This window comes from Thalassophryne amazonica, chromosome 2, assembly GCF_902500255.1.
Source record: "Thalassophryne amazonica chromosome 2, fThaAma1.1, whole genome shotgun sequence".
NCBI lineage: Eukaryota > Metazoa > Chordata > Actinopteri > Batrachoidiformes > Batrachoididae > Thalassophryne > Thalassophryne amazonica.
The window spans coordinates 86,186,404-86,211,628 of record NC_047104.1 but is presented as its reverse complement, the minus strand read 5'-3'; the positions used below and the strand labels follow the sequence as shown (position 1 = coordinate 86,211,628).

At 40.0% G+C, this 25,225-nt stretch overlaps 1 protein-coding gene and 1 long non-coding RNA gene across 5 annotated transcripts; one reads left to right on the top strand and one right to left on the bottom strand.

Moving 5' to 3' along the window:
- The first annotated feature begins 243 nt into the window (after nucleotides 1–243).
- On the top strand, nucleotides 244–17,222 carry pax6b (paired box 6b). 4 transcript variants are annotated; one of them, XM_034188665.1, is made up of 14 exons: nucleotides 244–414; nucleotides 608–790; nucleotides 3,167–3,220; nucleotides 3,952–3,975; nucleotides 6,176–6,306; nucleotides 6,579–6,620; nucleotides 6,706–6,921; nucleotides 7,015–7,180; nucleotides 11,177–11,335; nucleotides 11,417–11,499; nucleotides 11,788–11,938; nucleotides 14,959–15,071; nucleotides 15,266–15,407; nucleotides 16,050–17,222. In XM_034188665.1, exons 2-14 carry the CDS (start codon nucleotides 778–780, stop codon nucleotides 16,133–16,135), a joined length of 1,380 nt encoding a protein of 459 aa, XP_034044556.1. In that variant the 5' UTR covers nucleotides 244–414; nucleotides 608–777; the 3' UTR covers nucleotides 16,136–17,222. The 4 variants fall into 4 exon arrangements, with proteins under 4 accessions (XP_034044556.1, XP_034044560.1, XP_034044567.1 ...); XM_034188669.1 differs by lacking the exon at nucleotides 3,952–3,975 and having other exon boundaries at nucleotides 247–414; XM_034188676.1 differs by lacking the exon at nucleotides 6,579–6,620 and having other exon boundaries at nucleotides 249–414.
- LOC117526654 lies at nucleotides 15,293–15,864 on the bottom strand. The gene is made up of 2 exons (XR_004565330.1): nucleotides 15,473–15,864; nucleotides 15,293–15,438 (listed from the first exon to the last, which is right to left on the bottom strand). It is a non-coding gene; the product is annotated as an uncharacterized LOC117526654 (long non-coding RNA).
- Nucleotides 17,223–25,225: the final 8,003 nt, after the last annotated feature.

The following is a 25,225-nucleotide window of genomic DNA, read 5'->3' as shown; positions in this document are numbered from 1 at the left end:
TTTGAGCCGAGATTCCCTGCATGCGCGCGTACCCGATTCAGCCTGGAAGAATGGACGCTTTCCGACCAATGGGCATCTCCGAGGGGCGACATTCAGCAAGTGAGTGCAGGATATTTGCATGCGTGGGCTGATTAGTGGGTTGGGAAGACGAGCTCTCTCTCTCTCTCTCTCTCTCTCTCTCTCTCTCTCTCTCTCTCTCTCTCTCTCTCTCTCTCTCGCTCTCTCTCTCTCTCTCTCTCTCTCTCTCTTTTCCCGCTCTGGCTGCGGTGCAGGGGAAGTGTTTATATGGGGGGGAATGATGACAGAGGTCGGGTCGCGCTAATGGGCCAGTGAAGAGCGGCGGACGCGAGGCGCGCACAGCGGACCAGGAGCACATATACATTAATACACTTGTTCCATCACCAATCAGCATAGGTGTGTTCACTCTCTTACTCCCACCTCCTTCTGCCGCCATCCCCCTCGTTTCCCTCCCCCCCTCTCCCTCTCTCTCTCTCTTTCTCTTCCCCACTCTCTCTCATTCGCTCTCTCACACGCCAGCGCACATCCACCGCCAAACTCCGTGCGTCCTGACATCTGAGTTCACTGTCAATCTCTGTCTCCTTTGCAGGAATAACCCCTCCGTCTCCGCCGAAGACCACTGGAAACTATTTTTTAATGCACCTCTAAACCTCCCGAGAGAGACTGGCCCTGGTTGTTTTGTTTTTCATTTATTTATTTTTGCTTAAAATCCTTTTTCCGCGGTGTGGAGGACTATAAGGACTCTGACAACGGCGCAGGATGCCCCAAAAAGGTGAGATCCTCTAAAAGTTTGTCCGTGCTGCTGTAAGCTGCAGAATCACACAGTGCATTTGGTTATTTTGGTTGGCTGTGGATTTAGAGTGAGGTTGTGGGTGTTCTGGTGTCACGGGGTGAGAAGCTCGCCTTCAGCGTCTCTGTGTGTTTTAACTGCTCCATGTTGTTGTCGTTATTGTTGTTGCTGCTGTGTTTTGGGCAAATAAAAAGTCACGTTGGGCCGGGACAGTGATCATCGTGGAGAATGGGGCGCAATGACCCGTTCAGGAAAGGTGTCAGGTTGATTCATGCAGGCGAGTCACCCAAGCGCCTTAAAAAAAAAAAAAAAAGCAGGGAACGTTTTTGTGCGTGTCAGATAAAATACATAAAACGCACACATTTCCCCATTAAAAATAAAAAAAAAGCTGTTTCACTTTTTGTTCAAAGCCATCATCTTAAAGCCCACATGTAATTATTTTAAAAGTACACTTACAGTACAGACATGTCTCATATGATTATTATTTAATAAAAACAATGGAAATATAGATAAATAAAACTGTGGCATTGATTTTATAATTGTTGCAAAAACAAAGAGATAATTTACTAACATAAAATATTAGTATGAACTAAAAACTACTCGGTAAGGATGCATGAATTTATTTAGTAGTTTCTCCAAATTACACTACATACAAACAATTTAAAAATATATGTATTCAAACGCTTCTTATCTTGTAATATGCTAAAATACTTGGAAAAGATTGATCATCTTGGATTTCCACAAATCGTTTATGTTTATATCAAATCAAATCAAATCAATTTTATTTATATAGTGCCAAATCATATATATATATATATATATATATATATATATATATATGAATACTAGGACTACACAGACGATTTGTGCATGTGATTGTCAAAATAATCATTTCGAATTACCGCAGTTTTGTTGCAGATTACTGAAAGAAAATAAATGCAGATTAGCTGTAATTTAATTTCAGGAACAACAACGTTTGACCTTAAATAAATCATTAACCGGCTTCAAAGCTGATTGCAGGAATTTACTGTTTTGTTTTTCCCCCCGCCTTCTTCTTCTTCTTCTCTCTCTCTCTTTTTATACTTTTGAAACTTTCTCACCAAATCACGATAATAGGCCCACTTACAACATTTAAATATCTAATTGGTTGTGGGGAATTTCGGAGTTGTGCTGCAGGTCTTCAGTGTGATGGAATCTGAATCAGATTAACGGCCGAGCAGGCTGTTAAAACACGAAAACAACAACAAAACCCGCAATCCAACTCGCTAACTAGGCTGGGACTAAACACAGCATTTTACTCTGCACACACAACACATCTTTGCACGGAGGGAGAAAATGAAAAACTCCAGACTTCTCCCTCTGCGGCCCCCTTTTTTATCTGTGGCCCATTCAGTTGCTCCTTTAATGCATTTGTCTTTTCCAATTGAGCGCCCTACTGCGCTGTTGTGTCTTTAAACCCGCTTTACAACCCGCACCAGCACCACGAAATAACCAGCAAATATTTATAACAAGAAATTACGTTAAAAAAAAGAGAAAGAAAACAGGGCAAACAAAACGTACATTGCGCACAGGCGGCACCGAGGTCACGGCCGCGGTGCAGCTGAATGGTGCTGGAGGGGGTGGATGCCTGCGCCTCCAGCTCTTTGTATTAATCTAAACTTCTAGTTTGGGGTTTGAGGTATGTGGAGGCATTAAAAAAAATCTTTTTGGAGCAGATTTGTATATCGCATCTTGATTTGGACTTTTAGTGAGGCCAAGTGTGTCACTGCGCATTTTACAATAAAATAAAATAAAATAAATGGAAAGGAAAATGGAGTGATATACTAAAATAATTGGCGGAGGTGTTGTTATAATATTAATAATAATAATAATCATCATCATCATCATCATCATTATAATAATGTGTCTATTGTAACTGATCTAATTTCTAGTCTGGCAGTAAGGTTTCTGTTAATCGTACAGGGCGCACGTACAGTCAGCTTTAATGACACCACTATAGTTGTGGCTGTGCTAATGTGTTGTTTTGCTTTGTCCTATAGGGAGGCATTAAGTAGTGAAAACGGCAGATGATTGACTAAATTGTTAGAGAGTGGACAGTCAACTCTGTTTCCAGGCAAGTTTAATTAAAATACCCATATACACTGAGGATTTAACATTCCTGTCCAATCCAGTCCAATACATTCACGTATAAACAGCACACCCGCAAAAAAAAATTACAGCGGATACAACTCGAACGAGATTTTTATATATATATATATATATATATATATATTTCCTTAAAAAAGAAGCTGCAAATTATTTGCCAGGAAAAACATAAACGGATTTCTAACCAGTTTTTGTTTCCTTGTTGACGCTTAGAATACCACAACCAAGCCACGTGGGAGTCTGGTGTAGCCTCAATGATGCAAAACAGTAAGTGATTTTTATTTTATTTATTTTAAATATATTTAAATTGTGTGGAAACTTTTATCAGAGCCGCAACTTCTGAATGTGGTTGCATGGAAGTAACACCCACTGACATTATGCACTGGTTGTTTTAGCGCAATATTCACGCGTACATTTGCATGATTTTGAAAGAAGGCAAAATATTCCGTGCTGTTTTTTTTTTTTTTGTTTGTTTGTTTTGTTTTTTTTTTAAGTATGATTGCTATTTTACGAAAAGTTGAAAGTTACTATTGAATTAACCACACGTCGTTCTGTGGGGGGGAGGGGGGGGGTACGGGAGGGAATAGAGGGGGTTGGGTTGAGATTTTTGTTTCTGCTTGAGTTGCTATTAAATAATTGCACAGCCGTCTGCATTAGTGTTAGAGCTGGCTGCGAGGCTGCGCACAAGATGCGCGTCAGAGAAGAGCGCTGCATGAAACATGAGGAACAGCAATAATGTCTTATGGAGATTAGTCCGTATATTCAGCACACGCACGCACACACGCATACACACAAAGAGAAAAAACTCGCATTATAACCACGGGCCAGGCTGCTGCACACAAACACGAGCTCGCATATTGTCGTGGGTGCCAATCAAAAAAAAAAAAAAAACATACAGGTGAAGTTGCTGGTGAGACACTCGTGACTTGAATATTGTGTCATGTACTGAAATCAAAAAGGATAAACATGAAACATTTTCTCTCTTGCTGCTGGACAAGAGGTGTATGACATCTGTGACGAAGGTGTGTGGAATAATTTCCTCCTATTATTCTCCATATACCTTGATATGCTGTAATCTGTGCGTATTAGTCCAAATGTTTCAATCCACGTCACAGGTGGATTGTGATTGATTGGGTGGGCGGGTGGTTATGCGGGGCAGAGAGTATTAAATAACATGGGATACATACACACACACGCACACATTATATATGTGCACACAATCTGTTTTATGTTATTTGTGCTGTTTATTCATGAATGTACGAGTATTGTATGGGACAGGAGTGCGCTTTGATTGCGCCATTACGCACGGGTTTTTGGCTTCCATTTGTCGCTTTCAGAGATGATGAGGCCTGATCAAAGCTGTGTTCAACACCCAGCGCTCCTGCTTTGGTGCGGATTGATGTTAATGGGATGCTCCCCTGGTTTGGCGTGTGATGTCTGGTGCGAGTAGCCGAGGAGATATCATTGGGCTCTGGCCCTTTGGGTTGTCTAAAGGTCGCGGCGGCCTCGGTGGCTTTTGTGCTAATAACTCCTGGGTGTATATGGTGGGAAGCGTCCAAATTGACACCATATGTTTTCCTATTAGTCTCCTCGCAATAGAATACAAGGCGCATAATAAGCGCCAGCGGGCGAGATCTACTCTGGTCACTTCAGGGAATTGCGCCATGATTAAGACTTAACCTTCCGAGAATTTTTTTATGTGCTGTCCTTATCTGACGGTTTTATCGATTCTGTGAATTTATGCGGGTGTTGTAAATCACAAATGATGGAGGCTGCGTAATGCGGGTGCTTGCAGGCCAATTTTAGTGTAAGAAGTCTGTTAATTCCACTTAATCCTGGAATTAGCGAAGAACAAGAGGGATGATAATGGATTTATCTATCAGATTCACAGAGGAGGATTATTACACATGTGGGCCAAAGGGGTGTGTTATACCTAAAAAAAAAGAAAAAAAGAAAAAGCTTTATTTGTACTTACGTTTTCACGCACGTACAGTAGTATATAATGTGCAGTTTAAAGTGGCACATTTCAGAGGAAAGACGCCTACCGATTGCGCACAACAGGACCGCAGTGGCTGTGAGCGTTTGTTGTCAAATACAAACAAGGAGGATTGGGGGGGCGCTGCGTGTCACTTCTAATATGTTAAGAATCCAGGCGCGCCCTCGTTTGTGCGGCCGCGCGTAGCCCCTGGCCACCTTAAAACGAAGTCTCCCCTCGGAGGGTAAACGAGTAGCGTCCAATTTTGTCTGAGTGATATCCAAATGCAGACAGATAGGGTCGTTTTATCATGCTACTATTTGTCGTGACGATGCGATTTTCAAAAGCAGAGCGGTGTCATAAAGTGACAAGCCTGCCACAAGTGCTCCAACTGATCTTTTCAATTAGCCTCCCATGCATGATCCGAGGCGACTTCCGCCTATTTCCAGAAATTAAGCTCAAACTTGACGTGCAGCTAGCTTTATTTTAAAGACAAATGTCAGGCAGGCTCATCATATTTTCCCCCTCTTCTATATTTGGAGCTTATTTATTGCTAAGGAGCCTCTGCTCCCGGAGTCAATGTACCGGGCGGCCGCGCAGGGGAAGGCAGCGGAGACACAGAACGCAGCGCACGCACTCCGGGGAGTCAGCTCTCGCGTTCGGCTCCAGGTTTGCAGGCTTTTTCTCAGCTTTTTCCAAACAAATTATGGATATTTTGCTAAAAAACAATAAAACCCAAACATTATTTTCTTACAAGATATTCAAATAGAAAGTGTAGCTTTGGAGCGTTTTGGTGATGCGTAATTGTTGTTTTGGTTGGCTATGGAAGACGGACTTGTCCATTTAGCGCCACTTTCCGGGTTTTGAATGAGCTTTGGTGTTTTGGTGTTTGTCGGTTTTGTTGCGATTCTGATTTTTTTTTTTTTTTTTTTTTTTTGAGGTGGATGATAATAAGCGGTGATGCGCAGCTGAACCGCCAGGCGCGACGGGGCGAAAATGTTTGCACGTTATGGATGAACGGTTGTTAGAAATAAGACTTTAAAGACGTTTTTGCTCATTTTATCTGGTGTTCTTGCACACGCGCAATGCCTGCCTTCATGGAGGACCGTGCACACTTTCACATAACTGCTGGATTATCAGAATTTAAAACGCTTTTTGAATTTTTAGACTGAATTGTACTTAAACTGATCATTGTTTTTTTGCTTGATAACATACTTGCAAGGTGACGTGATTTTGTCTCCGTGCAGGTCACAGTGGCGTAAACCAGCTCGGCGGTGTGTTCGTTAACGGCAGACCGCTACCAGATTCCACCAGGCAGAAGATAGTTGAACTTGCGCACAGCGGCGCGCGACCCTGCGACATCTCCAGGATACTACAGGTGACCATCACACGGATTTCCTGAGCAAGAACCCACAGCGTGCACGGACGTACACGCACAGAACTTCCTGTTAAACATTACAAAACAATAGCCTAAATTTTTGCACAATTGTGGAATGATTTTCAGACCCCTGCATCCTAAAAGCCGCACGATTAAATCAAAAGAATTCTTAATACATCTGTGTGATAAGGCCGACAAAGAGGAACTGCGATAAAAAGCAATACTAGAAAGTGCCTAATATACAATTCAAGGCATATTTTTTGTGTTTATAGACCCATGATGATGCAAAAGTCCAAGTGCTGGACAGTGAAAAGGTGAAAATTATTTGACGCCTTCTTAGAATTTCCGATAATAGTCCTAAATAATGTATGTGAATTGTGTCTTTTCTTTTCTATCCAGGTGTCCAACGGCTGCGTGAGTAAGATCCTGGGCAGATATTATGAAACAGGCTCCATCAGGCCGAGAGCGATAGGCGGCAGCAAACCCAGGGTAGCCACGCCGGAGGTGGTCGCGAAAATCGCGCAGTACAAGCGGGAGTGTCCGTCGATCTTTGCGTGGGAGATCCGTGACAGACTGCTGTCGGAAGGCATCTGCACCAACGACAACATCCCCAGTGTAAGTGAGGCGGATTGATGGTCTGCAGGCCGATCGGTCAGGCGCAGCTCTGAGGTGATGGTTCTTGTGTCTTTTGTGTGATTTGTCATTCAGGTGTCATCGATAAACAGAGTCCTCCGCAACCTGGCGAGTGAAAAGCAACAGATGGGCGCAGACGGCATGTATGACAAGCTGAGAATGCTCAACGGTCAGACAGGAACTTGGGGGACCCGGCCCGGCTGGTACCCCGGAACATCGGTGCCAGGGCAGCCCAACCAAGGTGAGCCTCATTATCACCCGATGACGCACGCCGCCGGCAAACTCGTGACGGCCGTGACGCTGTGATTCGCCGCGCTGTTTGCGGGAAGGTTTTGATGGCCTGAATTAGACCCCCCAATTAAGAGCCACAAAAGGAAGCCGCAGGCCGTGCCTCCACGGTCCCAGACGCGGAATGTGCGTGACGCAGCGGCCTGTTCTTTCTGCAGAGGTGTCCGCGGTCCTCCTCCCCTCCTGACGGGGTGCGGAGCCGCGGCGACCAGTACAAAGGAATGTTTTCCTTCACACGCAATGATTGGTGATGGGAACGCTCCGCGTAATTGCTCATTAGAGAGACCTTTGTCTCTCATTATGGCAACATGCAGGAGTGTGGAGATGCTAAAGGCTGCTGTGGAAATGTTCCACTCCAGAGGCCAAACGCTAAAGCTGCTTTTTCTTCGACAGACACCTGCGCGTTCTGCTGCTGTTAAACAAGAGTAGCAGGAAGCGTCCCGTCTGATTTATATGCAGCAAAAACGGGGAAATGCCAGTTAGTCATTTGCATTTCTTTGATCGCCATTTGGACACGTGGGGCTGCTGTCAGCGCGCACTAAAGCGGAAAATATACCAAGAGCCCGAATGATTCCCTTCATTTGAGCAATCACATTAATTAATATTAATAAAACTGCACATAATAATGAACACAAGAAGCACAACTACTACATATTATCAATATAACTATTTATTATTCTGTCGTAATGAAACATTTTATTTTATATTGCTAAAATACTCGTTATTAGTGTGTAATATTAACAGCAACGACGACGAAGAAATTAATAATACCAGTTGTAATAACGATAACAGCAATAACAGAAAATAATGACATTTTAGTAACGAAGACATTTTAAAAACATCTCCACATTCATAAAAAAATATTTTCCATTATCATTCTTCTTCTTCTTCTTCTTCTAATAATAATAATAATAATAATGATGATGATGATGATGATGATGATAAATCCGTTACTGAGATTGAGTATTTATACTTCTTTATACTAATGTAGTAGTTCATTACGGGTCTGTAATAATATGGTAATAATAATGATGATTAAAAAATCGCCTTAATCTAACTTAGATTAATTTTATTTAAGATACTGTCTTACTTTTTAATGTCCTTATGCTGCTATGTCAATAATGACTCATATTGTATAATAATAATAATAATAATAATAATAATAGCATAAGCTACCTTATGTTTACTGTTTGTGAGAATGTCTTTTTTATTTCTTCATATCACAAAAGCAATAATTACTTGTCATGTACAATACAACAATAACAACTTTCTACTGCTACAGATAATAATAATGACAACAATAGCATAAGATACAGAATATATTTTTACTGTGTTTGTGAAAGTGTTCTTTTTTAACTTCATACTGCTAAAAAGCCTCAATAGTTCATTTTTTCAATACTAGTACTACTTAATACATTAATAAATACAAAATAAATTATCTTATTTCAGTTAAACATAGCTGTGATACGGTACACATTATTTGTTTATACTGCAAAAATATAATAAATCATCATTCTGTATAATAATAATAATAATAAAGTTTGTAGCTGTAACTGTTTTAAATTTGTTTTATGCACAAGGTTTACTCATAATAATAATAATAATAATAATAATAATAATAATAACAGCATATGTAGTTTGTAGCTGCAACTGTAACTGTTTTAAATTAGTTTTATGTTAAAAGGTTTACTCATTCTGTAAAATATAATAACAATATTATTATTATTACTACTACTACTACTACTAATAATAATAACAATAATAATAATAATACTACTAATAATAATAATAACAGCATATGTAGTTTGTAGCTGCAACTGTAACTGTTTTAAATTAGTTTTATGTTAAAAGGTTTACTCATTCTGTAAAATATAATAACAATATTATTATTATTATTACTACTACTACTAATAATAATAATAATAATAACAATAATAATAATACTACTACTAATAATAATAATAACAGCATATGTAGTTTGTAGCTGCAACTGTAACTGTTTTAAATTAGTTTTATGTTAAAAGGTTTACTCATTCTGTAAAATATAATAACAATATTATTATTATTATTACTATTACTACTACTACTAATAATAATAATAATAACAATAATAATAATACTGCTAATAATAATAATAATAACAGCATATGTAGTTTGTAGCTGCAACTGTAACTGTTTTAAATTAGTTTTATGTTAAAAGGTTTACTCATTCTGTGATAATAATAATAATAGTTATATTACTAATAATATTGTTTTGTTGTTGTTTTTACTTCAATAGGCAGTTGTCTCAGGGGAAAATAAATATGTTTTCCATGTGTCACTTCACTAAGCAGACGGAATGGAGAGTGACAGGGCCTCAAAGAAGACAACTCTATCCAAAGAGGAACGAATAAAACCGATTTTGTCTTTTATGTCTTTCTCCTTCTCATTCGCTGGCTATATGGCTCTAAATCCCGTCTATAGGATTTAGTCTCTTACTTTCTCTTTCAGTTTTAAGCGGTTTCTCAAGAGTGTTTTGATCCGGTCTCAGCAGCTGAAAGGTGCCGCAATTGGTTGGGTATCTCTTTTTGCTGCTTTTCCGCCTCACTGGCTGCAGCCACCGCGATACTAAAGAATGAGTTTATTTCCCAGCGCTTTTTTAGAAAGAAAACAAATCCCATCGCAGCGTCACCGGGTCTGGCAGACGGATAATAGCTGCACATTCACTCCTTTTTTATGGATTATCCGAAGCGAGGAAACAAATAGCGCCGATACAAACTAGTGACCTATAGAAAAAAAAAAATACTTTTGTCTATTTTGTAGCTGGAGAAATTGTAAAGAAACTTGTGTCAGGTTTCACTGGGCGAATAAAATGTTCAGGCTGGAGAGGAATAACGCGAGAGTCGGTGCAAAAAACAAACAAACAAACAAAGAAAAAAAAGTCCTGGGTGCGATCGACGCACCCGCTGCTTAATTTCGCATTAACTTCTCGGTGTGATAATGATGTCCAACAACAAGACAGACATCAGTCGATAAGCCTCGGCCTGTAAGTGAAGGGGCCTGTGGGCCCACCGCGGACACGCAGCAGCAGTGAATAGATTGGCCTTATTTTGGTTGTTCAGGGGGCTGCGTGCGCTCTCCTCACTCATTTGTTTCCAATTGAACACAGAAATCCTGAGTGGCGTGGAGCTGGCCGGGGGACGTGATTAATGATGGTAGTGGATAAGGGTTAACACACTGGACTCAAAGCTCTGTTGACTGGGATCCTCGTACGCACAATGCCAACGCACTATAGCCTGCGCGCCTCCGCACAGAGAGGATCCTTTTGTCATCTCCTCCAAAAGCTGCCCCCCTCCCATATATTACACCCACCGAGGGCTCACCGCGCGTCCCCGGCTGTGGCCATAGTTTAATGGTTTCCTTACTCCTGGAGCCATTGTATCATTCTGAAAAGCGTCTTCTTCCATTCAAAAGTTGGTGGTCACCTCAATGGCCACACCAACGCCCATATGGGAACCACCATTGAGGCGCAGCTCTTCCCTTAAAAAAAAAAAAAAGAGGAGTGGGGGTGTGTAAGAGAGAGTTGGAGCTTTTAAAACATTTCATAGGCTCTGAAAAGCACCTCGCCACATCTTGTCACATTTCTCTTCAAGCTTTTCAGAACACACGCCATTGTTGGCCGGAGACACCGTCTTGTTTTTCCCACAATATTTGAGAAACAATTCAACATCAAGAAGAGGGGGGGAGGAGAGTGCGCGTAATTTGGCAACATTATACATCAACTGCCATCATTTCACCGATTTTTAAACGAATCCAATTGTGAAAGAGGGTTTTTAATTGATGATGTTGCTCCGGCGCTGACAATTAACTGCAAGAGACCCCGAAATTAATTATTCAGTTGAGCTTTAATTGAATGTATATTTTTCCATTGTGTACGTCTATTTTTTTTTTTTTTTTTTTTTTTGCGCAGATGGCTGTCAGCAGCAAGACGGCGCGGGCGAAAACACCAACTCCATCAGCTCGAACGGAGAGGATTCTGAGGAGACGCAGATGCGTCTGCAGCTGAAGAGGAAGCTGCAGAGAAACCGCACGTCCTTCACACAGGAGCAGATCGAAGCGCTGGAGAAAGGTCACCACCAAAAACACGCTCAGACTCCACAACATCAGCTTTTCCTCATCTCATGATCTTCTTTTATTTATTGCTTTGCAGAATTTGAAAGAACTCATTATCCAGATGTGTTTGCCAGGGAGAGACTAGCGGCCAAAATAGACCTGCCCGAAGCCAGAATACAGGTGGGTGACGTCACGTGTCAGGCTTTAAAAAAAAAAAAAAAAAAAAAAAATCTTGAATCAACTTTCAAAAATTACTCTAATTTGTTCAAGCTAAATTTATGACTCCCCCCCAGCTGTATTTAGAATATGGTTGAAACCTTAAATTATAAATACAGTTTTGAGAGAAACTGATAAATGTAAGAAATTGGACTAATTTTAAAGAATTGCTTCACTTTTTTTTTGCAGTGCAGATTTGTAATTAATTAAACTACAAACAAACAAACAAACTGAAACAGCTTCTCATTACAGGTGTGGTTCTCAAATAGAAGAGCGAAGTGGAGGCGAGAGGAGAAGCTCCGGAACCAGCGACGCCAGGCCAACTCCTCCTCCAGCCACATTCCCATCAGCAGCAGCTTCAGCACCAGTGTGTACCAGGCCATCCCACAGCCCACCACCCCCGGTAAACACACAAACAAACCAACATAACCAGAGAAAACCGACTGGATAAAACCAATCTGGTCCATTCATTTAAACAGTATTTAAATGATGTACAACAAACTTGGGTTGATTGGTGCTCTTTGAACTTAAAACTATATAAAGTGAATAACACTAATAAATTCATTTATTCCACACTAAAAAACAAAAACAAACAAGAGAGATTCACTGGATGAACTCACTTCAATTTTGTGCAGGATTTCCACAGTACAAACATGTAGCCCAAACTTAATCAAATCTCATTACTTGACTGATCTTTGAGTTGGTGCAACATCTATTTAACGGGTGGAATTCCTACCAAAAATTGAATTGTGTATTTTTAATTAAGCAGTCATTCACAATAATAATTTTGGGACCCCCCCCCCCCCCCCAGACCTCACTGGTGTGTAGCCTGAAAAAAAGTTATTTGAATTTACTTGTTTTAAATGTGTATGTTGGTCACACATGATCAGAATGTGTCAAATTTTCCTTTTTACCAAAATCCAATAAACAGAAAAATTAGATCAGTTGGGCACTTTCTGATCATGGGAGGTGAATGCACATAATAAAATCAAGCAAAGTCAACATCTTTTTCTTTTTCCATTGAAGAGCTTTGGCATGACTTGTGTTATTTTTTTTGGCCTGATACACTGAAAAACAGAGAAAAACCTACCTACACTGTTTCAGTTGGTATCACCCAAATGAATCAAGTTTGTGTAAATGTTACTTGTTAAGTTGGATCAATGTAATTCATTTTAGCATTTGAGTAGGTTGATCCAAATTCCCTTTTATTGCCATATAAACAAATAGAAATCGAAATAAATTTAAAATATTGAATATGATCAGATTTGGTTGTATCCAACCCATCTAACCTTTAACATTATTTCAACTTCAAGCAGTTTTTTTTTTTTTTTGCAATTGCACACAGGTACCCACACACATGATTTGCTAAATAGAAATATCTACTGTATATGTATTATAACACCGTATCTGTTTAGGCTTGTTAAATGATTAATGATGGCATATGTATGCAGTGTTCAAAACATAATTAAAAGAAACTAATTGTGCTCGATTTAATGAAATGTATGGCATGATTAAATTCTGTTTATTCAACAAATTATTTTTGTGTTCTTGGAGATTTATCCACAGACTTTGTAGTCTGAAAACAACTGCATACAGTTTACACAAAGGCAATTTTATTTTCTTTTTCTTGTTTAATTCAAGTACACAAGCAACAGACAAGCAGCCTGTTACATTTAAATGTGAAATTCTTGTCTTGATATGGGTGCACAATCCTGAACCATCCAGCAGATGTCAGTGTTCAGCGGGTGTCATCATAGCATGCCATGTTTTGTTTTTCATGAAGCAAACGGAGCAATGTTCCACAGCATGGGTGTCACAAGGTTTTGAAATGTTTCAGAGCAGTGTTTCAAGTTTGCGATGAGTAATTTGCAGGAGGCTGCTGCCAAAATGTTTTGCTAACATCTCCATTCACAAGTTCTATTCATTGTTTAATCCTAGTTTTACTTTCCTGTTCTGTTGGCTCTTTCGTCGCATATTTGGCAGTGCTGTGAGGTATCCTGTTGCTCTCCACCACTGATACCTTAACTTGTTTGCACACATGAAAGTGGGGTATCTCATCCAGCAGGTGGCAGACACACCAATGAGATATCACACAGGCTAAACAAAGCTGGTTTTCAGACTGATTTAGTGCATCAAAGTTGACTAGATTCTAATTAGTTTATACTTGTTATATGCCATGTTAAGTTGGAGATGTACAAGATGATAGCGTTTATTGTTTTTGAATTATTGCCTACACATGGGCTGAGATAGACTCACTCAATTCACATTTTTGTTGTAGAAGCTCTACCTTTTTATCAGTGCAAGGAAATTTTACAGTCTGAGTCTGCATCATAAAACCAAATAAATCAATCAGTCGATCAATACATGAATAAACAACATGGAATCCCAGAGTAAGAAACTGTTTGTCATCTACACACATTTTATTTGACATTTTGACTTATGGGAGAAAACAAAGATGCAAGAATTAAAGTTGAAGTCACACTTGTTGGCGACTGTGGCTCAGTTGGTCAAACACCATCATCCACAAGTTATTAGTTTGATCTCCACCTGTGTTAATATGTTGAACACGTATACATCCACGTTTGCCTCATTAAATCAAAAGAAGCACAAAATAACATCCGATGACCACAGACGCACGTCTGTAACTCAGCTCAGAGCAGTTTGTCCATAAGCCAAAAGGTCACCGGATGTATCCCAGAGATCATCTCTATTATTGTGGCATTATGCTAATTAAAGTTTATTGTATTTAAAATATGTTTTGAACAGTGAATAATTTAAGGTCATAATATTGTAGTTTCATTTTGAAGTACACTAATATATATATATATATATAAGATTAAAAAAAATGGCTTCAGCTGGTAAAACACGGCAAAAAATAAGTGGCAAAACATAATCATTCTTTTGCATGTTATTAATTGAAGCACTTTTGAAAGACGGTCCAACAATTTTCCTTTTCTATCAGTGTGGACAGTTTTGTCAAGATGTTTGTATGTTGTCAGGTATTATGGTGTAATCCAGATTGAGTGCACTGCTACGCTGAGCCGCTCGCTCCTTTAAAGCATGACTAAATACTGCTGTAGGACAGCCAGTGGGTTCATGTCAAATGTTGGCGCAGGCCTCAGCGGCTGTGCGCTCTATTTCACATTAAGAAGCGGTGGAGGTTTCTTTACGATGGATGATTGAGCAAAACTTCTCAGCTGACTTTCTGTGTAATTCCGCATCATGCACAGGAGCGGCGGCAAGGAGGGGGGGTTGTGGGGACTCCTCACTAGTCAATCACCTGAAACGAACCGTATCTGTCCAGGGTGACATCTACGGGTGCCGCTTGATGTGTAATGTTGCACTAATGAGACGACCTCTCACACTGGAGGACTGCGAGTGATTTCGGCAGTTCTTAACCAGATTCTCTCTCTCTCTCCACAGTGTCTTTCACCTCAGGGTCGATGCTGGGGAGACCCGAAGCTGCGCTCACAAACACGTACAGCGCGCTGCCACCCATGCCAAGCTTCACCATGGCAAACAACCTACCTATGCAAGTAAGTAAAGGCGCAAAATCAGCAGAATAATGTTTTTTGTTTAAATAAAAGTACAGTATTTTCTGACTTACTTCAACCTGGCCAAACCAAACTGCCAGTTTTCTCACAGGAATAAACACAATATGAATAAAATAATTTTGTCCATACAAAATATGGTTGGATCCGCTAATGGAACATTCTCTCCCCATCTATAGCCCAGCCAGACCTCCTCTTATTCCTGCATGCTGCCTACAAGTCCGCCTGTGAATGGGCGGAGCTACGAAACATACACACCCCCTCATATGCAGGCACATATGAACAGCCAATCAATGACCACTTCTGGTACCACCTCAACAGGTAGGGATAAAGTTCGCTTTCTACCAACATGCTTGGCAGCTTAAAAAAGAAAAGAAAAACAACACTCAATGAAACATCTGCCACCTATTTGTAGTTAGGGGTACTGCATAACCATTGCCTTTGACTCATGAGCTGCCACGCCAGCTTTTCTTTTCCTTCCCGTCAATGGATCAATATCTCCACATTTCACATTCCTCTCCTCCTTCAGGTGCACAAAACAAAGATCATTTCACCTCCGCTCCACGTCATCATGTCAATGCCTCTCTTGCAGTTTAATTTCATGTCATTAGGCCGTGTTGCTGAGAGCCATATATACCGGTTATAGTCATGAAGAGTTAATCATGCATAACCACATTTCCTCTGTGCTAAATTGCTAATTAATTTTATTCATTTGCTGTTGTACTGTTTAAAATGCCATCGCCAAAGCCTCAATTTATTGAGCTGGCGAGCTTTTTTTTGTTTTTTTTGCAGTGCATGCGCATGCGGCATCATGAGCCGCTGCAGCTTCACCGCTCGCACACCTAGTGTTAGCTATCGTGGCGACGGCACCCTGTGCGTCTGCTCATCAGATTTAACACGTCGACATTTGGGGTCTTTTTGTTTGTTTTATTTCCTGACATCTTTCTCGTGTCGTCTCTGCAGGACTCATCTCTCCCGGAGTGTCTGTCCCTGTGCAAGTCCCAGGCAGCGAGCCTGACATGTCTCAGTACTGGTCCAGACTGCAGTAGTTTGAAGAGCTACTTCACCCTGTAAGCACCCACTCCACTGTCGCCCTCCGGCAGTGCTCCTCACACACTCACGGCACAAGAGAGTAGAGAGAGAAAGAGAGAGGGTTAAGAAGTGGCGAGGACAGGAAGAGGAGGACAAAAGCCCGGGGACATCTGGGCTTTGTTTTTCCAGCGGGACTGTGTGCTGTCCTGTAGCTCACGGCAAAGTCAAATGAGGACTCGGACCAGAACAACGATGGAAAGAAAAAAATATATATATATGGACCTCTGTAAAGTGCCCGTGTTACATTTTCATGGAACAAAAACTTTTTTTTCTATATCCAAGTTCAGTCATTGTTTCCTTTTTTTCTCTCTCTCTGGTGTGTTAGTAAATGGCCATTTATATGTTAATATGAAAAACCAAGATCAAGTACTGCTAGATGGACTGCTAGAAAACCCACGCCGGTTTTGTGTTTGTTGGCGAGACAAGAAGTGGAAAGAATCTGCCACGACTATCTTTGAAATACTCTTATATCGAGACTTTGCATGGTCTCTGGACGCTGTTGCATATCATTAAAGACAAGAATGCTGGAGGGAAGACTCTTACAGCATCAAAAAATATTTATTGCTCTTATTCTTTATCAATGGATAATAGCCCCTCCCCCACTGATGCTGCGGTTGTGACTCCTCTACGATCAGAAGGGGGTGGGGGGCGGTGGGCGGCAACCGGCCCCGTAGTTTGCTGGCTTTAAGTGCAAGTGGATCACATGTTGGAGCCGCACGCCAAATGACTCGGACCCTTGCCTTGGTGGCTGGATTGACTCTAGATCGTGGCGAAGAACCTTCAGTGTGGAAAACAGGTGTAAAAAATAATAATAAAATGCTGTAGTCTGTAAATGGTAGACTGCATTCAGTTTGTTTATGTTAAAATGTAAAGTTCTTGTCTTCCCTATAAATCTCTTCAAGAAAGATTTCTCCAATAAACATTGATTTCATTTATACTCCCAAGAATATTCTATAAATGTTCCACACATCATAGAATCCATTTCTTTAGGGTCAGGTACAATTAGTCTCTTAGATATAGGTGTATTATAGTGTCCTATGGTTTTAAAAAAAAGTGCAACTAGAAATATTTAATTCTCATAATTATGATTAAACATTGCTTGACAGAGTTTTAAACTTAAGTGTTTGGCAGTTGTTTACAAGTACATATCAGATTTAATCATTGTTGATTGTAAAACAGACCAAAGCCTTTGTATTTCATCTAGTACACCATGTTGTATTTTTTTTAAGATAATAGTCTTGTGTTGCAGAATTTTGTAAAAACAAAACAAAACAAAAAAACAACTTTCTGTTCAACTGGATTGGCTTCGAGTTCATCAGACTGCAGTCGAACCCGGCAGTCCTTATTTATAATTGAAGACCACGGGAGGGTTTTTCTAGCATCATCTGTTGTGCTCTTTTGAGTTTTGCATTTTTTATTTTTCATGTGTACAGTACATAGAACACATACTGGGTTTACGTCTGAGCAATGCTTCTGAGATAAAACATCTACACGGTGTCTCTTAAATATTTCAATTTAATTTTATTTAAAATGGAGCTTTCTAAATGTATTTTGTGAAAACTATAAAACATTTTGTACAGTAAAAGTTGTGTCTTAAAGAAAGCTTTATTTTTTTGCCCGTTGTGTCAAATGCATTTTTTTTTTTTTTGCAGGTTTAATATTACTGCCATGAATTACTGCAGCAATGCAAGAAAAACAAAACAAAATATTTCCAATTCTCACTAAAGAAAATTGTCCAAAATAACAAGGTACTCTTGATCTATAGGCTGAACAAACTCGACAATAGCCACACAGTACAACAGCACTGTCACACAATGAGAAAGGTCAAACAATTCACCATCAGCACCTCTTGTTTTAGCAGAATTACGGTGGATGGAAAGAAAGAAAGAAAAAAAAAAACTCGCTCACAACCAACAATCAAGGGGAGGAAAAAAATAAAAGTCATGGAATAAAGTGGTCGGTGCCAAGAGGAAGGCAGAGGAGCGATTGTGTGGCAGAGTGAGTTATTTTGCTTCACTTGCTGCCACAGCAGGGAGGGTTGTGACTGCATGTCTGTGTATGTGCAAAAAAAGTGGTGCCTCTAAAGGGAGAGGATGTCCAGAAGAGTGAGGTCAGGCAACAGCACCACATATCTCAAACTGTGCACAAACTGACTGATTTTACAAGTTAATAAGTCATTGTTCATTTGGCCATAGGATGCTCAAGGATTTTTGTCTTGTTGTGCGATAATTTAGTGTGTATTCCCTGAGATTAGGAGGACATGCATTGGATGCAATGGAGTTGGCCAGTAAATGAGTGAGTGGGTTTGCAACATTTCCTTTCGTAACTGCATAAAAAATACTACAACCCCTGGCAAAAAGTATGGAATCACCGGCCTCGGAGGATGTTCATTCAGTTGTTTAATTTTGTAGAAAAAAAGCAGATCACAGACATGACACAAAACTAAAGTCATTTCAAATGGCAACTTTCTGGCTTTAAGAAACACTATAAGAAATCAGGAAAAAAAAATTGTGGCAGTCAGTAACGGTTACTTTCTTAGACCAAGCAGAGGGAAAAAAATATGGATTCACTCAATTCTGAGGAAAAAAATATGGAATCATGAAAAACAAAAGAACGCTCCAACACATCACTAGTATTTTGTTGCACCACCTCTGGCTTTTATAACAGCTTGCAGTCTCTGAGGCATGGACTTAATGAGTGACAAACAGTACTCTTCATCAATCTGGCTCCAACTTTCTCTGATTGCTGTTGCCAGATCAGCTTTGCAGGTTGGAGCCTTGTCATGGACCATTTTCTTCAGCTTCCACCAAAGATTTTCAATTGGATTAAGATCCGGACTATTTGCAGGCCATGACATTGACCCTGTGTCTTTTTGCAAGGAATGTTTTCACAGTTTTTGCTTTTTGAACGGCACCAAACAAAAGTTCCAGCATCATCACCTTGCCCAATGCAGATTCGCGATTCATCACTGAATATGACTTTCATCCAGTCATCCACAGTCCACGATTGCTTTTCCTTAGCCCATTGTAACCTTGTTTTTTCTGTTTAGGTGTTAATGATGGCTTTCGTTTAGCTTTGTCTGTATGTAAATCCCATTTCCTTTAGGCGGTTTCTTACAGTTCGGTCGCAGACGTTGACTCCAGTTTCCTCCCATTCATTCCTCATTTGTTTTGTTGTGCATTTTTGATTTTTGAGACATATTGCTTTAAGTTTTCTGTCTTGACGCTTTGATGTCTTCCTTGGTCTACCAGTATGTTTGCCTTTAACAACCTTCCCATGTTGTTTGTATTTGGTCCAGAGTTTAGACACAGCTGACTGTGAACAACCAACATCTTTTGCAACATTGCGTGATGATTTAAGAGTTTGATAATCCTCTCCTTTGTTTCAATTGACATCTCTCGTGTTGGAGCCATGATTCATGTCAGTCCACTTGGTACAACAGCTCTCCAAGGTGTGATCACTCCTTTTTAGATGCAGACTAACGAGCAGATCTGATTTGATGCAGGTGTTAGTTTTGCGGACGAAAATTTACAGGGTGATTCCATAATTTATTCCTCAGAATTGAGTGAGTCCATATTTTTTTCCCTCTGCTTGGTCTAAAAAAGTAACCGTTACTGACTGCCACAATTATTTTTCTTGATTTCTTATAGTGTTTCTTAAAGCCAGAAAGTTGCCATTTGAAATGACTTTAGTTTTGTGTCATGTCTGTGATCTGCTTTTTTTCTACAAAATTAAACAACTGAATGAACATCCTCCGAGGCCGGTGATTCCATAATTTTTGCCAGGGGTTGTACATATTCAGCACTGAAAGGCTGGATTCTCGAAGAAATGTGAAGAACAGTTAACCTATTTTTGGGCCATGTTGGTGTCTTTTCTCATCATGAATTGCATCCATCTATTTTTTTTATACCAGCTTACTCTAATTAAGGGTCGGGGGTACACCTTGATGAGGACACCAGTCTGTCCCAGGGCCACATATAGACAAACAAACACATTCACACCAGCACACACATCTGCAGACAATTCAAAGATTCCAATCCACTATGTCTTTAGATGTGGGAGGAAGCTGGAGTACCTGGAGAGAACCCACACAAACATGGGGAGAACATGCAAACTCCACACAGAAAGGCAACAGGTGGGAATCAATCCCATGGCCTTCTTGCTGTGAGGCAACAGTGCTAACCACTAAGCCACCGTGCTGTCCACCGGCATAAATTGAAGGTATTCTTTACGCTGTGTAGCAAGGTAAAACCCAGACTGACTATTGGGGATTCCTCTCTGGATGGCAGAGGGTCGATCTCATGAGCAAGAAGTCTGGCGTTCAAATCACACAGCTATATCACTCAGTTACAAATTGCCGTTGTTGACAGGTGACCACGTAATCCCAATTACAGGAATATTTTCTTAATGCAAATGCACCTGTGATGTTAGGACAAGGTCAAAATGTGGTATGGAGATATGTAGCAAAGTGAACTCTCAATTGAAATACATTAGCTTGGCTAGTGGGGATTCCACTTTGGCTGATCTAGAAGAGTACTGGTTTCATGAGTGAGAAGTCTAGAGTTTGAATATCACCAGAAGCCACAAAGACATATCATTCGGTTACAAATATATTTGCTGAAATACGAAATGGTGGCACAGTGGGACATGTCTGGGCTTGTCTGGGCAGGCACATGTAAAGTAGGCCTTTTGTTTGCATGCAATTTATGAAGCGTTGTTGCTGATTGCAGTGTTCGGGAGGCCACTGAAGCCAACGTCGCTTGTTAAGCAAGTTACCCCAATGATGGAGGATTACTGTTCTCAGACAAAAGAGGTTTGGTGGAAGAGCAGGCTGGACGAGAGAGAGAAGTCATTAATAATTACAGACAAAGAATGAAAGAGATTCAAAATGCCAGAAAGAGTGCAATTAGTGGGAGTCTAAATAATAGACAACCTTGAGAGAAAAAGGTTTATGTGTACTCGTAATCCTCGCTCAGCACAAGTAGTCCAAGTTCCTGAGAAGTTTCCCATCTTTACATAACTTTGACCTGGAAATTAGGGATGAGCGAGTGCACCACTATCTGTATCTGTTCAACCATCTACATTATCTGTATCTGTGCTCGCAGTGGGCGGGGCCTAAACCGGAAGTGGGCGTGATTTAACCCAAAATGGCTGGGGCTTGAATCAATACATTATTTTAAGTCTGAAATTGATATGGATTAACCCAGTTTAATTAAGAAGTTGCTATATTTATTGTTTATTTGAAAACTATTTACAGAACAGCCTCAAAATTGAGATGCGAATCAATGATTTTGTTACAAAAGTAAGAGAACTATTTTACAGAACAAGTTTTTTTATAAACTCAGAACATGAATATTCTTAAGTGTATAATTTTATGATCAAACTGTGATTTTTTTACATTTTTATATTTAGTTTAAAAAGGTTGAATGCTAAAACAGTATTTATAGAAGAATGAAATTAAATATTCCACTAAGAGGAGATTGTAAAATGAAAAGTGATTCACATATTCACTTTTGTAATTCAGTGAAATATTAAGTGAAATTCATTATGGCCATGGAACAGATTTAAGTTGAGAACATGAGATGATAGTAATAGACCTGTTCCTACACACGTTAGGTTTTTGAGATCCTGGAAATTAAATGAGATATGGATTTGAGGTTCTCCCTGACGAGGGAGATGGCGAGCCACCTATGATGCTCATCAGCCTTGACCCAAGGAGTTGGATTAAGATTCCCTTTCCTGGAGGAGACCACCTGTCTTTCCATTTCATTATTAAGTACTCCAGTGTGGCAGGAATATCACACCGCCGTTCCACTTACTTTTGACCTTACAAGTGGACTTAGACTTATTGTTTTATTTGACTAACTGACTAAAGACTGAGACCTATTAGATCATCACAAGGAATGAATCAAACTGAACTGATATAAGAGCTGAAAAGGAACTGGAAAAAAAAAGAAACAATTAACTCTGTTATTTTTGCAGGGACACTTTATGTTATTTATTATTTTCATTATTGTTGTAAATAAGATGTAATACAGTATTCTTTTTGTTTAACCTCCAATGTGGCTCCAGTAGCTTATTGTGTCATCTGTTTCCTTCCCAATTACATACAGTTCTTCCCTACGAACCTAGACATTGGTCCATGCAAATGAATACGGCAATCACTAGCTGGTTACAGGTTACACAATTGTAGTAAACACTTGTATATGCTGGCATATGTCTAACAAGTTATGGGTAAGGTTTGTATAAGTTAAAAACACATCAAAATACGTCATAATATGGCGAGTACGTAGAAAACATTTTAGGCATGCACAATATTTTCAATGTATGCCAGCATATGACTCATACGTCCCAAATATGCAGGCCATAAGTTGTAGGTAAGTTATGCAGTTGCTGACACACGTTACTTGTAAGTTACTCATAAGTCAAAATACTAGGGGTGCCGGAAAAAATAGATTCACGTCCGAATCGTGATTCTTATTTATTAAGATTCTGAATCGATCCAAAATGTCCAAGAATCGATTTTTAAAAAGCATTTTTTAAAACATTTTCTTACTTACTCGCTGCGTGTACTGTTTTCAGGCAACGGCCTCCGTACTACAGCGTCCCCGCAAGGGGAGGGTCCAGTGTGCTTCAAACATTCATGAGCTGCAGCTTAGCATGGCAGACGAAGAGCTAATTCAGCCAGCACCATCTTTGCTGAAGGCAAATGTTTGGACGCATTTTGGATTTTATTATTTGCAGTGTAAGAAGGAGCTTGACATGACTTATGCAGTGTGCAAAATCTGCAAAATGAAAGTCAAGTACTTCGGAAACACTTCAAATCCGCAAGCCCACATGCTACGCTATCACCCGGAGCTAAAAGAAGCGGAGCAGCGGTCTCTGCCGACTACTGACCAGTGCACACTCCATCACTTCACTTAACCGCCAGCCAACTCTGAACGAGCAAAGCAGATAAGTAAATTTACATCTTTAGAATCACTTGATTAACCTTGTAAAGCTGCATTTTCTTAAACATAAACATTTTTTAAGTAATATAACTATTTCTCAGAGCTCTTTGAATCGAAAATCGATTCTGAATTGAATCATCACCCCAAGAATCGGAATTGAATTGAATCGTGACTTGTTGTAAGATTCACATCCCTACAAAATATGTCAATTGATGCTGCCAATTGATTGGCTGAACAAGTGAAAGCTGTAGTCCTCATGCAAACAGTTCAGACTGTGTCAAATATTAAAACCATTCACACATGGAGTAAATATTAAGTCTTAATCTTACCTGTTCATTTCAGTCAGATTCATCATCACAGTCTGACGAAAAATTATCTACATAAAGCATTCTGATTTTGGAAAATGACGTCTGAAAATAATTTCATTTCTTGTAGCTGAAGAAACGTAGCATTATAAAAGAAGTCCGTTTGTGTTTTGTGTGTTTTTCAGCCTGAACCAGAGAACACCGGCGCTTTGTGCCACAACAAGAAAAATAACTTATTTTAAAACGAGTCATAGTGCCTCATTTTCTCACACCAGCGTTTACCACAGACATCAGTCGATGCTTCAGCAGTCTGCATGCAATGAAAATAAATCCCATGATCCACCAAGACAAAAATAAAATAAAATAAAATTTAAAAAATGTTAAACTACTCTCTTCGGCCTCAGTGTGGAGGGGAGAGGCCACGAGACAGCATACACGTGCTCGATGACGTGCATGCCAATATTTACGTGTTCCGTCTGCCAAATAAAAGGGTTCTGCCAGCGGGGGAAATGTTCTGACCCGGACCACTAGGTAAAAATAGGGCTGTTAGCATACACAGACTAAATCACCAAGGTGTGACAGGGCTCTAAGCCTTTGTATCTCAAAAATAAAATTTTCATGCAGTAAAAATGAAATCTCTTTAAAGTCTTTTTTTGCGTGGCAATTAAAATATTTCTAGGCTGTTGGAGAACCTCGGCATGTTCATTGTCCAACACCAACTGGACATCACAGCTGTGCAGAATGGCAGCAGAATCTTTAACGTTTTCCTCAGTGAAATGTGGTCAGGGTTGTGTTCTGACTCCTAGACTAGATTCCTAGATATTTTAATGGACTAGGTATTGGGTAGAATTGTAGAAATCAGAAGCTCAGGTGCCATTGTTGGTGAGGAAAGACTTGATGTTGACTTCCTGGGCGATGTGGAGATCTTTGCAAAATCAATGGATATCCTGAATGCAGCACTCGAGAAGCTGAATAAGGAGTGTCTGGGTTTGTGATTGTTCTTGATCAAGATTAAGGGCCCCTTCACACATAGTACGAAGTTTGGACAAAAACAGCGAAAAAGTGAGAAACAGTTTGAAATTAGCGCACGAAACATCGCGTGCTGATGGGCAGGCGTGCACGAACCCGGTGCAAAAGTTTGTGCACGCACCATGTCCGTCAAGCAGGTACAGTGCGAGGTGCAGCACATGGTGCCGCTTATGTGGAAGAAATATGAACCAGCTGGTACGGGTGGAACCACACTGCGCCGCTTATGTGGAATAAATAATAAAATAAAAACCAGCCAGTACCTGTGGGACCACATCACACCGTTTATGTGGAATAATTTAAAAAAAGAAAAATAAAAAAACACACCACCCGGGACGCAAAATCACGCCTTTCAAAACCTCTGATTCCCAGTCAGACACTTTACCACTGAGCTACAGAGCTGTTCTTTGAAAGCTGTGGGAAGCTGCCTCATATCAGGAAGGACATGGACGTATTACAAAAAAAACAAAAAAAAAAAGAAAAGAAAATTCCACACCATATAAAAACACCGCATTTATCAAGCGAGCAATACAAATATGATCCATCTGTTCCTCTGGTGATGGCCCATGGTCACAGACATACAGTCATGAAATGACATGAATGAGAAGCAGTGTGCTCTGATCATCTACTGGTCAGGTGCATCCAGTCGGCCACGCGTGTGCTTCAGTGGTGGGCACAGATAACCAAAAAATTAACTTTGATAACAATCAGATAACTTAAAAGTTATCTTTGATAAAGATAAACCGATAAACCACCGAAAAATGTA

What these genes read in the sequence shown, in the direction of transcription:
- pax6b (XM_034188665.1), top strand. An exon ending in ACATCTCCAGGATACTACAG is followed by an intron (nt 6,307 to 6,578) that starts GTGACCATCACA and finishes TTGTGTTTATAG; the next exon opens with ACCCATGATGATGCAAAAGT. An exon ending in CCAACGACAACATCCCCAGT is followed by an intron (nt 6,922 to 7,014) that starts GTAAGTGAGGCG and finishes TTTGTCATTCAG; the next exon opens with GTGTCATCGATAAACAGAGT.